The following is a 15,525-nucleotide window of genomic DNA, read 5'->3' on the forward strand; positions in this document are numbered from 1 at the left end:
TTTTTTATCCATGTTAAAGCATCTGCTTTGTTTCACTCTGAAGGCACAAACACTGCCTTTATCCGTAGTTCAAATTCAGCTACTAACTCTCCAAGTATCCCTAATCTCCATTTTACAATCATTTCTCCAGCACCTTTTGTTCATATTCTTCCACTCTCTCCCACTGCAGCGTTTACCCAACTTAGTACCGTGGCTGAATCAGTTCTTATTTTGATTTCTCTCAGAACCCATTTTATAGCTAAATTGATTCCTTTCAAAACGACGTCTAATTCAGCCATGTTAATATGATTGTAATCATTAGCTTTCCTAAACCATGCTGCATCTTCCACCACCAAGCCGCCAATATCTCTATGACCACACCAGTTGCAATATTGCTTGCATCACACCACACCACTTCCTGTTTTTGTTTTGGGTATGTACCAAGCTCCAGTAACAGGGTCATTTTTTCTTACATCAGCTAGAATATCCTGCATTATTTTGACAGTTTTGCCATTGTCGTTTGCGTGACACTGCTGTCCGAACTTTCACTTTCCGGTTACCACTTGACGCGTCTTCTCTCCACTCCAAAACGAACTTCTGCAACTTTAGCTTTTCTCTCCCCGAATCCGACTTTTCTCTTCTACAAATACAACTTCTCTGCTCGCAATCTAACTTCAGAATGCCCTCCTTCCCCAAATCACTCCTCTTTTATCTCCAATCAGGAGCATCTCATTTGCATACCTCGTGGTCACCCTGTAGGCATATAAAGAAACAGGGCAGCCATTTTTGTTTCTTTCTTCTTCATTATGACCACGAGGTAAGCCACACAAAAACGCGGTCGGTCGTTCTTGTTTCTTTTTTCTTAAATTACACCATACGCCCCCCTGATCTTCGAGATCAATAGGATACTTCGTAATCCTCCATCCAAGCAGGCATCCTCCTCTCACGTCGAGGCCTCTGGGGGACAACTTCTCGGGGGTTAACGTTTTCAGGTTCACTACAACGCGGGCCCAAGTCAGGTCGAGCAGCATCATTTGCTTCTCGGTGGCCCTCAATTTCCCATTCTTCACTGCCCTCACTGCATACCGGCAATGTCACACGACGCAGGTCTAAGATATGCCGGGGAACGCCATTCACCATCACATTGTTCTTCGACTGCAATCCTGTTACGACCCCTCTTTTCCAACGAGTGGTACACTGTGCATTGGGGGGTTTCACCCACACCTCTTCACCTACTTTGATAGTGGCTTCTTCACTCTCAATTCCTGCTGTTTTGTTGCACGGATGCCGCCACTTATATGTGAAAACGGCCCTATGAGGCACAGTTGTCTCATCTTGTTTCGTTTTCGGCGAGATGTTATACCAAAACACCGCCTCTATGGGTGATACGTTGCTTTTTTCTGCAGCGGCTTTAATGGTGCGATGATTCCTCTCCACTATTCCGTTGCCACTCGGCCGATACGCTGCTCTGAAAAATTGCCTTACTCCCCACTTATCGCACACCCCTTTAAAGGCTTCTGATCAGAAAGCGGGGCCATTGTGCATTAAGAGTTCCTCAACCGGCCCTTTCTCCAAAAATATCTCCTCGATGACCCCTCTGATCGCCCATGCAGCTTCTGCCCTGATCTCTCTCCAGATGGCAAACCTTCCCGGTCCACAGTCGACCATAGACAGATACAATTTGTGGCGATAGTGTGTCACATCAATGGCCAATCGCTTCCAGTCCTCCGCAACGTGTAGCTCTCCTGCTTCGTGTTTGGACGGTCCAGGGTCAATTGATTGGCACTCTCGACAGTTCTCCACCACCTCCCTAACCTCCTCCTCGGTGGTCTCCGGGTAAACCTCTCTGGCTAGGAATAACGTTCGTTCTCGACCAAAGTGGTGCATTTCGTGTGACTCTTTGACTTCTTCCCCTGCACAGCATACCGAGGAGACCTCCTTTCCCTCCTGCAGCCAGGCCTTCTTCACGCGTGTCATCGAATCCGCCTTGTTTTTTTTCTGACGGGACCAACACAACAGATACTCTCAACTGGAATTCCGCTATCAGGTCGGTGAGCGCTCCGAGTCTGCGCTTGATCAGCATTTCTGCAGCACCCCTGGTCTTAACTCTCTTATCGCCAGTTACTGCCGACCGAATCCACGACGCTACCGTTGCCGAATCAGTTTTGACTTCAATTATTTTCAATCCCCATTTCAGGGCCAGATTGATTCCTTTTATAGCGGCATCTAGTTCTGCTACGTTGATATGGGAGAAGTCGTTGTTTTTTCTTAGCACCGCCGCATCCTCCACAGTTACACCTCCTATCTCTAGTACGACGCCCAACGCCAGGTTACTGGCATCGCACCAAACCACACCCGCGTCTTTGCCGCTGACATGCCATTTCCCTTTCACTGGGTCCTCATTCCTCACTCTCGCAATGACTTCTTGCAGCATGTTCATGACCTCCTTCGTCACACGGCCCTCCCAGCCATCAGTGCCTGTTTGTCGTTTAATAAAGCTACATGCTATCCTTAGCCAGCCAGCGATAGGATAGTGCCCGACCAGCCTCCCGCAGACTGAGAAGAGTTCTCGCCTCGTCAGCTCAGATCCGACTTCGGGTATTGCATTTCCTCGTTCGAAGACAAGGCTTTCTTTTCCATCTCGCCTTAGTTTCAACCCCAGCACTGCTCCTCCATCTAGGGCCTCCGCCGGTTTTGCAGTTAACCCATACTTCTCGACATGGCTTCTTACTTTCTCTGCTGTCACCTCTGCCTCCTCCACCAGGATGTCGTCAATGTACGAACTAGTGGCCTCCTCCACTGTACAGTCTTTGCTCAGCACTGTCTTCAGCACGGCAGTCATAATTTTGGGGGCTGAACTCAGCCCAAAGCCTAACCTCGTCAGACAATACACCCGCCCCTTGTACCGGACGAGTTGGTACTGCCAGAGTTTTTCATCTACATGGATCTGCAGATATGCCGATTTCAGATCGACAATCTTAGTGGCCCGCCCCATTCTTCTCCATTTCCTCATGACCTCCTCACATACGTCGATCCCCGTTCCAGTGTGGCAGGCTACGTGTCTGTTCAATTCCCTAAAATCCAGCACAGGCCTAATCTTGTTTTTGGTAGGCTGAACAACCGCCAGTAGTGGCAACACTCCTTTTTCTTCCCCTGTCCACGGTTTCAGAATTCCTTCTTTTATCCACCTCTCCACTTGTTCCTCGAATCCTTTTCTTATTTCTCCTTGCAGGGTGTTTTCGTAGCAGCCCACCTTATTCTGTAGTTCTGGGGGCCTGGAGATCCATTTCCATTCCACCGTCCACCTCACGCCATCAAACTTTGCCAGGAAATCTTTGTCCTCAATGCAGCAAACCTCCGGTTTTGGGGTTCTGACGGTTCTATCACCTTCCACTCCTGCCATCCCCACTGCGCCGAGACGTCCAAACGTCACTTGGCCCCCTCTAAACGTAGCGCCCCCCTGTCGGTTAATTGCACTCATACCTATAATCACGTCGACACCACCGACCAGATGATTCAACACTAGGGCTTGCAGTCCAATGGGCACCCCTTGCACCATTACTTCCGCTGTCGTCTCTCCTAGGCATTTCACATCCCTGCCATCCACGGTCCTAATAATCCTGGTTCCGCTCCATGACCTCGCGACATTCCTCGCTAACAACGTTGTAGTGCAGCCTGTGTCGACAAGGGCTATGGCTCTCTTCCCATTGACTATCACCGGTAACCGAGGCAATGTTCCATCATGCGCCATTTCCACACAGAAGGGGTAACCACTGGCGCAATGGCTCCCCTTCACTCGTTTCCCTGGTCCCGTGCAGCAACACTTGTCCACATCGGTAGCACGTGATCCCCGGTCTCGGCTCTTTGTAGTCCTTGATCAGATGAGGACCCTGGCACCGGAAACACTTGATGGCAGGTCTCCCCTCCTGTCGCCTTGCCGGCTGCCTCTCATTCAAGTGAGGCCTCATGCACATATTTCCACTCACAGCTGCAGCCACGATTGGGCTTTTAACATTTTTCACTAGGACTCTTGCATGGACCAAGAGATCGTCCACTTCCATAGAATGGATCCCCGTGATTCTCTGCATGTTTGCAGAGATTTCCTCTGGGAAGCTGTTCACTAGGTACAGCTTTACCGTCATCTCCAGGTTCCTCCCCACGTAACCAGCCAACCCTGCCAGTCTCCTGATCTCTGCCGCAAAGACTTCAACGGACTCGCCGGTCCACCTCAAACTTGACAGCTTGCCAAGTGCTTCAAATGGGCCCTCAGCGAAGGCCAATTTCAGCCTTTGCTCCACTAAGGCAAGGTCTTCCTTGTCTTCATCTCGCATCTGCTGGTAAATCGTGAGGGCTTCCCCCTCTAAGTATAGCGGCAGCAGGGTGACCACATCTTCTATCTTTTGCAGCTTCGCCACCATTTTTAATTTCTCCAGCCACTTAATCAGGTCACCCTCCCCAGTAAAGGGTCTCAACATCTGAGTGCTCAGTCTCTACTCAGCCATGTTAATTTGCTTGATGCACCGAAATAGCTTGTCGTTTGCGTGACACTGCTGTCCGAACTTTCACTTTCCGGTTACCACTTGACGCGTCTTCTCTCCACTCCAAAACAAACTTCTGCAACTTAAGCTTTTCTCTCCCCGAATCCGACTTTTCTCTTCTACAAATACAACTTCTCTGCTTGGAAGGTAACCATGCTAACCGTTACCTTCCTTCGCCACATGTAGCTGGAAGAAGGCAGACTTAAGATCCACAATTGCAGTTCCTCCCATCAATCGTCTCCACTTTCTCATCTTTTCATCACACACATCTATTTTGTATCATTCCCTATATTACATGTCACGAAACGGTTCAATTTACAGAAGTCTAACACTGGCCTAACCTTCCCTTTTGTGGCCTGGAACACTGTCATTAATGGTAACCCACCCTTTCTGGCTCCTTTCAGTGGTAAGAGAATACCTTCTGCTATCAACCTTTCAACCTCCTTCTCAAACTCTGAGGTCGTCTCACTTTCTAGGGAGTTTTTATAATATGTCACTTTATTCCGTAACACTGGGGGGGCTCTCCCTTCCATTTCCATTTCACTGTCCATTTTTTCCCCATCAAAATTGGCCTCAAAGTCTTTATCCTCAATTATACATACATCTGGCCGATGGGCAGCTACAGCACAATGTACATTTCCAAACCTTACTTTATAGTCACACCACCCATCTCATTGATGACATAGCAATTATGGCATCAATCCCATCAATGATGTAACTCATTACTATCTCCTCCACTTTTACAAGTATTCCATGGACCTTGATCTCCACTTTCCATCAACTGCTTTCAAAGTGCCATTCCTACCACATTCACTAATAAATTCAGAATTAATGGTGGTGCATCCAGAATCAACAAGTGCGGTCATTACTTTATGATTCACCTCCACTTTTATTATTGGAAGAGGCCAGTACTGCACCTTTATTCTGTTGCTTCAGTAGCTACTGGCACAGAAGTTCCCCCTTGCCCGTTTTTGAGGGCAATATCTTGCTATGTGACCGATCTTTCCACAATTGTAGCACCTCACTCTACATCTCTCTTTACATCTCGAGGTAGAGAGACGGCGTATCTCCATGTAGAAAGAGGGGAATAAAACTTGCCAGATCTTGCACCTTTTGCAGCTTAGTCACCAATTGCACTCTTTTGATCCTCTAAAAGGTAGTATCACATCCTTTCCCAATCTTAATCCTGATTCTATGATCCCTTCATGTCAAAATAGCTTGTGGTTAAATTAGTCACGTCTCAATTGTTAGATTTGACACACTACTGCCAAAATTCCTTAGTCCAAAAACTCAACTCTGCTATTACTCTCTCAAATTCAAAAGCACTTCTGCTGATCGAACTTACTTCTTCAAAATCCAACTCCAAAATGAATGCTCTCTCTAAAAAATCAGGCCTCTTTTATTTCCAACCAGGAGCATCTCATTTGCATATCAGGTGGTAACATTGCAGGCATATAAAGAGATAAGGCGGCCATTTTTATTTCTTTTTTCTTCATTCATTTTTGGTCCACCCAGATTTGTACAAGTTGCACAAGGCAGGTTTCTAACAACTTTTTAAACATTTCAGACCGCAGATAGGTTAGGGTTAGGTAAATTTGGTGTTGCTAAAATATTGAATGTTTTTTGTTTTGAAGGTGTGATTTTAAAAGGTAGTTAAAAGAATGATACCTAAATACGAATTAAAAATTTAAAATAAATGAGAATATCTTATCAAGCAATTTTAGAGACTTAAAATGAAATATAATTCATAATTTCTTTTATGTAGTGGAGACATAATCGAATTATTATTTTTGTTAGCTGTTGTTATTGCATTATTATTATTAGTATTATTATTAGTAGTATTATTATTATTAGTAGTATTATTATTATTATTAGTATTATTATTATTATTATTATTATTATTATTATTGCATTATTATTATTGCATTATTATTATTGCATTATTAGTAGTAGTAGTAGTAGTAGTAGTAGTTCACCATCACCATCCTCATCAATAATGATGATGATAATTTTAAAAAACTATGTAATTAAAATATCATTTAAGACATTTCATAATGAATATTGTGGTATTGTTTGTAGATTTTGCTAAATAAAATTACAATCCCAGAATTGGATGTAATTCAATTTTAAATTCATTTATAAACAAGGAATGCACAATAATGCATACACACAAAACGTATCTATATATGTCTAATATTTTAACTTGGTGTGATTCATTTTCAGGGTATATATGGTACGAATGAAATGTGAGAGCAATACTGCAACAATAAGTCGTTTGCAAAGTATTGTAAACAGTCTCTTCCCAAAAGGATCAAAAATCGTCACCCCTAGAGATACGCCTTTGAATATTTTTGTCAAAATTATTCAGTTTATTGCTAAGGTAAGTTTACAAAAAATTTAAAAAAAATGTAAAGATATATTTAAAAATCGTTAGTGTATTAATAAATGATATACATTAATTTTCAGCAAATGCTTAAATTATCATTCCTTTTTTTTATGTAAAAAATATTTTAGTATTTTTTTATTACGAAAGTTTGCTAAAACACTCAAAGATATATTCTTTTAAAGATGTTAAATTTCTACTATTCTTTAATGAAGTTACATATAAGTATTATCAGACTTGTTTAAGGAACACTAGTCTTACCATTCTTTGTTTTATACCAAAAAGTGTATACTTGGAAAAGTGTATGCTACAAAAGCTGAATCTATAATATTAGCTAATTCTTTAATAAGTTCCTTGTGTAATATTTTATATATATATATATATATATATATATATATATATATGTTGTGATTGATTTAGTTTTTTTACAAAAATTTATACAATCTAATTTTTCCTTTACTGGATTTGAATTATTTACCACTCAAAATAAGTTTATATTACAATAGAATTTGCTTTTGTTGGTGGAACTATATGAAAATGGAAAAAGTTTCTTTTTATCAAACATTAGCTGGATGCCCAGCATTGTCCAGTCATAAACATGATATTTTAATTTACGCAGGTTGCAGATGTATTATTATAGAATCAATTCTCTATTGAATATCATATATTACTGGGAATAATTTGCCCAGTGGACTAATTCACAAAAAATTTTTTTAAATAAATCAATAATAATGATAATGTCATTCATCAAATTCTGTCTGTTTTTGTTTATAACATCATGTCAGCTGATATTTGGGCTTGACGATGAATGCCCTGGAAAAGTCACATCTGATTAATATTTAGTTTTAAAATATGCAAACGAAAAAATGATTTGTGGCGATTTTAAATAGTACCACTTCTTTTATCATCAATTGAACTCATTAATAAGAAAAAATTTTAATAAAATGGTGAGGTACATCCGAGCTTGAACAGAGAATCATTTGATCCATAGTTGAATGCTCTATCACTGAGCTATATCTCCAGATGTAAATAACTCTGTTTTTTTTGTTGTTTTTTTTTAAGAAGAAATAATTTGCTAAGATTTTTTTATCTTTCTAGCTGGTGTAATGTAAAATATTCCCCTGTAAAAATTATTTTTTATTTACAAGAAAGAAAGAATATTTTTAGGATCGGATTTTTTCAATTTTCCGATAATTATCGGATGAATTTCTATACAAAACATATCTAAGCACACTGCCAAACATATAAATTATCTTTGTGTGAAATTTGCAAAAGATAGACTCAGCCGTTTCAGAACCTATAAGAAAGGAACTCACACATAAAAAGTGATTTTCATATAATAGTAGAAATTTTATAGATAAATATGCCATTCTCAATTTTTATATCCAAATCAAGAAATTTAGTGTGTATTCCACTGTGTTCACACTTTAATTCTAATTAATTCTCCTTTGGATATATCAAATGTTTAATATTTTTAAACTCATCATTATCTTTATCTTTACTATTATATAAAGTTTTCTTTCTCTCTCTCTCTCTCTCTCTCTCTCTCTCTCTCTCTCTCTCTCTCTCTCTCTCTCTCTCTCTCTCTGTGAAAAATTTGTTTCCTATAGATTCGAGAACGGGTGTGCCGATTTTTTACAAAAATGCCACACAAAAATATTTGATGTGTCTGGGAGTATTCTTACATAGATTTTGCATTAGAATGCAGTGATTAACATGAAATAAATCTAACCACAGTGTAATCAGCGCTTTGATGATAATTTTAATTAAACTTCTTGGATTATGTTTAGGCAGATCATATTATGAATGTATTGAAACCTTCTGCTTTAATTTTAGTACATTGAAAGTTCTTATGTTATTGTAGTTAAATAATGTTATAAATTTATTTAAGGTTCTGATTTATTGTGATGATATCAACAATTAATAATAATGTTATAAATTTATTTAAGGTTCTGATTTATTGTGATGATATCAACAATTATAAATAATGTTATAAATTTATTTAAGGTTCTGATTTATTGTGATGATATCAACAATTATTAATAATGTTATAAATTTATTTAAGGTTCTGATTTATTGTGATGATATCAACAATTATTAATAATGTTATAAATTTATTTAAGGTTCTGATTTATTGTGATGATATCAACAATTATTAATAATGTTATAAATTTATTTAAGGTTCTGATTTATTGTGATGATATCAACAATTATTAATAATGTTATAAATTTATTTAAGGTTCTGATTTATTGTGATGATATCAACAATTAATAATAATGTTATAAATTTATTTAAGGTTCTGATTTATTGTGATGATATCAACAATTATAAATAATGTTATAAATTTATTTAAGGTTCTGATTTATTGTGATGATATCAACAATTATTAATAATGTTATAAATTTATTTAAGGTTCTGATTTATTGTGATGATATCAACAATTATAAATAATGTTATAAATTTATTTAAGGTTCTGATTTATTGTGATGATATCAACAATTATTAATAATGTTATAAATTTATTTAAGGTTCTGATTTATTGTGATGATATCAACAATTATTAATAATGTTATAAATTTATTTAAGGTTCTGATTTATTGTGATGATATCAACAATTATTAATAATGTTATAAATTTATTTAAGGTTCTGATTTATTGTGATGATATCAACAATTATTAATAATGTTATAAATTTATTTAAGGTTCTGATTTATTGTGATGATATCAACAATTATTAATAATGTTATAAATTTATTTAAGGTTCTGATTTATTGTGATGATATAAACAATTATTAATAATGTTATAAATTTATTTAAGGTTCTGATTTATTGTGATGATATCAACAATTATAAATAATGTTATAAATTTATTTAAGGTTCTGATTTATTGTGATGATATCAACAATTATTAATAATGTTATAAATTTATTTAAGGTTCTGATTTATTGTGATGATATCAACAATTATTAATAATGTTATAAATTTATTTAAGGTTCTGATTTATTGTGATGATATCAACAATTATTAATAATGTTATAAATTTATTTAAGGTTCTGATTTATTGTGATGATATCAACAATTATTAATAATGTTATAAATTTATTTAAGGTTCTGATTTATTGTGATGATATCAACAATTATAAATAATGTTATAAATTTATTTAAGGTTCTGATTTATTGTGATGATATCAACAATTATTAATAATGTTATAAATTTATTTAAGGTTCTGATTTATTGTGATGATATCAAATATTATTAATAATGTTATAAATTTATTTAAGGTTCTGATTTATTGTGATGATATCAACAATTATTAATAATGTTATAAATTTATTTAAGGTTCTGATTTATTGTGATGATATCAACAATTATAAATAATGTTATAAATTTATTTAAGGTTCTGATTTATTGTGATGATATCAACAATTATTAATAATGTTATAAATTTATTTAAGGTTCTGATTTAATGTGATGATATCAACAATTATTAATAATGTTATAAATTTATTTAAGGTTCTGATTTATTGTGATGATATCAACAATTATTAATAATGTTATAAATTTATTTAAGGTTCTGATTTATTGTGATGATATCAACAATTAATAATAATGTTATAAATTTATTTAAGGTTCTGATTTATTGTGATGATATCAACAATTATAAATAATGTTATAAATTTATTTAAGGTTCTGATTTATTGTGATGATATCAACAATTATAAATAATGTTATAAATTTATTTAAGGTTCTGATTTATTGTGATGATATCAACAATTATAAATAATGTTATAAATTTATTTAAGGTTCTGATTTATTGTGATGATATCAACAATTATTAATAATGTTATAAATTTATTTAAGGTTCTGATTTATTGTGATGATATCAACAATTATAAATAATGTTATAAATTTATTTAAGGTTCTGATTTATTGTGATGATATCAACAATTATTAATAATGTTATAAATTTATTTAAGGTTCTGATTTATTGTGATGATATCAACAATTAATAATAATGTTATAAATTTATTTAAGGTTCTGATTTATTGTGATGATATCAACAATTATAAATAATGTTATAAATTTATTTAAGGTTCTGATTTATTGTGATGATATCAACAATTATTAATAATGTTATAAATTTATTTAAGGTTCTGATTTATTGTGATGATATCAACAATTATAAATAATGTTATAAATTTATTTAAGGTTCTGATTTATTGTGATGATATCAACAATTAATAATAATGTTATAAATTTATTAAAGGTTCTGATTTATTGTGATGATATCAACAATTATTAATAATGTTATAAATTTATTTAAGGTTCTGATTTATTGTGATGATATCAACAATTAATAATAATGTTATAAATTTATTTAAGGTTCTGATTTATTGTGATGATATCAACAATTATTAATAATGTTATAAATTTATTTAAGGTTCTGATTTATTGTGATGATATCAACAATTAATAATAATGTTATAAATTTATTTAAGGTTCTGATTTATTGTGATGATATCAACAATTATAAATAATGTTATAAATTTATTTAAGGTTCTGATTTATTGTGATGATATCAACAATTATTAATAATGTTATAAATTTATTTAAGGTTCTGATTTATTGTGATGATATCAACAATTATTAATAATGTTATAAATTTATTTAAGGTTCTGATTTAATGTGATGATATCAACAATTATAAATAATGTTATAAATTTATTTAAGGTTCTGATTTATTGTGATGATATCAACAATTATTAATAATGTTATAAATTTATTTAAGGTTCTGATTTATTGTGATGATATCAACAATTAATAATAATGTTATAAATTTATTTAAGGTTCTGATTTAATGTGATGATATCAACAATTATAAATAATGTTATAAATTTATTTAAGGTTCTGATTTATTGTGATGATATCAACAATTAATAATAATGTTATAAATTTATTTAAGGTTCTGATTTATTGTGATGATATCAACAATTAATAATAATGTTATAAATTTATTTAAGGTTCTGATTTATTGTGATGATATCAACAATTATTAATAATGTTATAAATTTATTTAAGGTTCTGATTTATTGTGATGATATCAACAATTATTAATAATGTTATAAATTTATTTAAGGTTCTGATTTATTGTGATGATATCAACAATTATAAATAATGTTATAAATTTATTTAAGGTTCTGATTTATTGTGATGATATCAACAATTATAAATAATGTTATAAATTTATTTAAGGTTCTGATTTATTGTGATGATATCAACAATTATTAATAATGTTATAAATTTATTTAAGGTTCTGATTTATTGTGATTATATCAACAATTATTAATAATGTTATAAATTTATTTAAGGTTCTGATTTATTGTGATGATATCAACAATTATTAATAATGTTATAAATTTATTTAAGGTTCTGATTTATTGTGATGATATCAACAATTATAAATAATGTTATAAATTTATTTAAGGTTCTGATTTATTGTGATGATATCAACAATTATAAATAATGTTATAAATTTATTTAAGGTTCTGATTTATTGTGATGATATCAACAATTATTAATAATGTTATAAATTTATTTAAGGTTCTGATTTATTGTGATGATATCAACAATTATTAATAATGTTATAAATTTATTTAAGGTTCTGATTTATTGTGATGATATCAACAATTATAAATAATGTTATAAATTTATTTAAGGTTCTGATTTATTGTGATGATATCAACAATTATAAATAATGTTATAAATTTATTTAAGGTTCTGATTTATTGTGATGATATCAACAATTATTAATAATGTTATAAATTTATTTAAGGTTCTGATTTATTGTGATTATATCAACAATTATTAATAATGTTATAAATTTATTTAAGGTTCTGATTTATTGTGATGATATCAACAATTAATAATAATGTTATAAATTTATTTAAGGTTCTGATTTATTGTGATGATATCAACAATTATAAATAATGTTATAAATTTATTTAAGGTTCTGATTTATTGTGATGATATCAACAATTATAAATAATGTTATAAATTTATTTAAGGTTCTGATTTATTGTGATGATATCAACAATTATAAATAATGTTATAAATTTATTTAAGGTTCTGATTTATTGTGATGATATCAACAATTATTAATAATGTTATAAATTTATTTAAGGTTCTGATTTATTGTGATGATATCAACAATTATAAATAATGTTATAAATTTATTTAAGGTTCTGATTTATTGTGATGATATCCACAATTATTAATAATGTTATAAATTTATTTAAGGTTCTGATTTATTGTGATGATATCAACAATTATTAATAATGTTATAAATTTATTTAAGGTTCTGATTTATTGTGATGATATCAACAATTATTAATAGTGTTATAAGTTTATTTAAGGTTCTGATTTATTGTGATGATATCAACAATTATTAATAATGTTATAAATTTATTTAAGGTTCTGATTTATTGTGATGATATCAACAATTATTAATAATGTTATAAATTTATTTAAGGTTCTGATTTATTGTGATGATATCAACAATTATTAATAATGTTATAAATTTATTTAAGGTTCTGATTTATTGTGATGATATCAACAATTAATAATAATGTTATAAATTTATTTAAGGTTCTGATTTATTGTGATGATATCAACAATTATTAATAATGTTATAAATTCTTTTAAGGTTCTGATTTATTGTGATGATATCAACAATTATTAATAATGTTATAAATTTATTTAAGGTTCTGATTTATTGTGATGATATCAACAATTATAAATAATGTTATAAATTTATTTAAGGTTCTGATTTATTGTGATGATATCAACAATTATTAATAATGTTATAAATTTATTTAAGGTTCTGATTTATTGTGATGATATCAACAATTATTAATAATGTTATAAATTTATTTAAGGTTCTGATTTATTGTGATGATATCAACAATTATTAATAATGTTATAAATTTATTTAAGGTTCTGATTTATTGTGATGATATCAACAATTATAAATAATGTTATAAATTTATTTAAGGTTCTGATTTATTGTGATGATATCAACAATTAATAATAATGTTATAAATTTATTTAAGGTTCTGATTTATTGTGATGATATCAACAATTATTAATAATGTTATAAATTTATTTAAGGTTCTGATTTATTGTGATGATATCAACAATTATTAATAATGTTATAAATTTATTTAAGGTTCTGATTTATTGTGATGATATCAACAATTATTAATAATGTTATAAATTTATTTAAGGTTCTGATTTATTGTGATGATATCAACAATTATTAATAATGTTATAAATTTATTTAAGGTTCTGATTTATTGTGATGATATCAACAATTATTAATAATGTTATAAATTTATTTAAGGTTCTGATTTATTGTGATGATATCAACAATTATTAATAATGTTATAAATTTATTTAAGGTTCTGATTTATTGTGATGATATCAACAATTAATAATAATGTTATAAATTTATTTAAGGTTCTGATTTATTGTGATGATATCAACAATTATAAATAATGTTATAAATTTATTTAAGGTTCTGATTTATTGTGATGATATCAACAATTATTAATAATGTTATAAATTTATTTAAGGTTCTGATTTATTGTGATGATATCAACAATTATTAATAATGTTATAAATTTATTTAAGGTTCTGATTTATTGTGATGATATCAACAATTATTAATAATGTTATAAATTTATTTAAGGTTCTGATTTATTGTGATGATATCAACAATTAATAATAATGTTATAAATTTATTTAAGGTTCTGATTTATTGTGATGATATCAACAATTATTAATAATGTTATAAATTTATTTAAGGTTCTGATTTATTGTGATGATATCAACAATTATTAATAATGTTATAAATTTATTTAAGGTTCTGATTTATTGTGATGATATCAACAATTATAAATAATGTTATAAATTTATTTAAGGTTCTGATTTATTGTGATGATATCAACAATTAATAATAATGTTATAAATTTATTAAAGGTTCTGATTTATTGTGATGATATCAACAATTATTAATAATGTTATAAATTTATTTAAGGTTCTGATTTATTGTGATGATATCAACAATTAATAATAATGTTATAAATTTATTTAAGGTTCTGATTTATTGTGATGATATCAACAATTATTAATAATGTTATAAATTTATTTAAGGTTCTGATTTATTGTGATGATATCAACAATTAATAATAATGTTATAAATTTATTTAAGGTTCTGATTTATTGTGATGATATCAACAATTATAAATAATGTTATAAATTTATTTAAGGTTCTGATTTATTGTGATGATATCAACAATTATTAATAATGTTATAAATTTATTTAAGGTTCTGATTTATTGTGATGATATCAACAATTATTAATAATGTTATAAATTTATTTAAGGTTCTGATTTAATGTGATGATATCAACAATTATAAATAATGTTATAAATTTATTTAAGGTTCTGATTTATTGTGATGATATCAACAATTATTAATAATGTTATAAATTTATTTAAGGTTCTGATTTATTGTGATGATATCAACAATTAATAATAATGTTATAAATTTATTTAAGGTTCTG

The 15,525-nt window shown here is 30.5% G+C and overlaps 1 protein-coding gene across 2 annotated transcripts in view; it reads left to right on the forward strand.

Annotated features, from left to right (window-relative positions):
- Positions 1-15,525, forward strand: part of LOC145284737 (protein furry-like) — an 881,988-nt gene that overhangs the window by 249,050 nt on the left and 617,413 nt on the right. For both annotated transcript variants that reach the window (XM_080133679.1, XM_080133680.1), the window contains exon 13: positions 6,741-6,897. In XM_080133679.1, the coding sequence (XP_079989805.1) occupies positions 6,741-6,897 (157 nt within the window). The remainder of the gene's footprint in view (positions 1-6,740; positions 6,898-15,525) is intronic.

The sequence above is a fragment of the Euprymna scolopes genome, chromosome 9, assembly GCF_053919585.1.
Source record: "Euprymna scolopes isolate OS-2025 chromosome 9, ASM5391958v1, whole genome shotgun sequence".
Classification (NCBI taxonomy): domain Eukaryota; kingdom Metazoa; phylum Mollusca; class Cephalopoda; order Sepiida; family Sepiolidae; genus Euprymna; species Euprymna scolopes.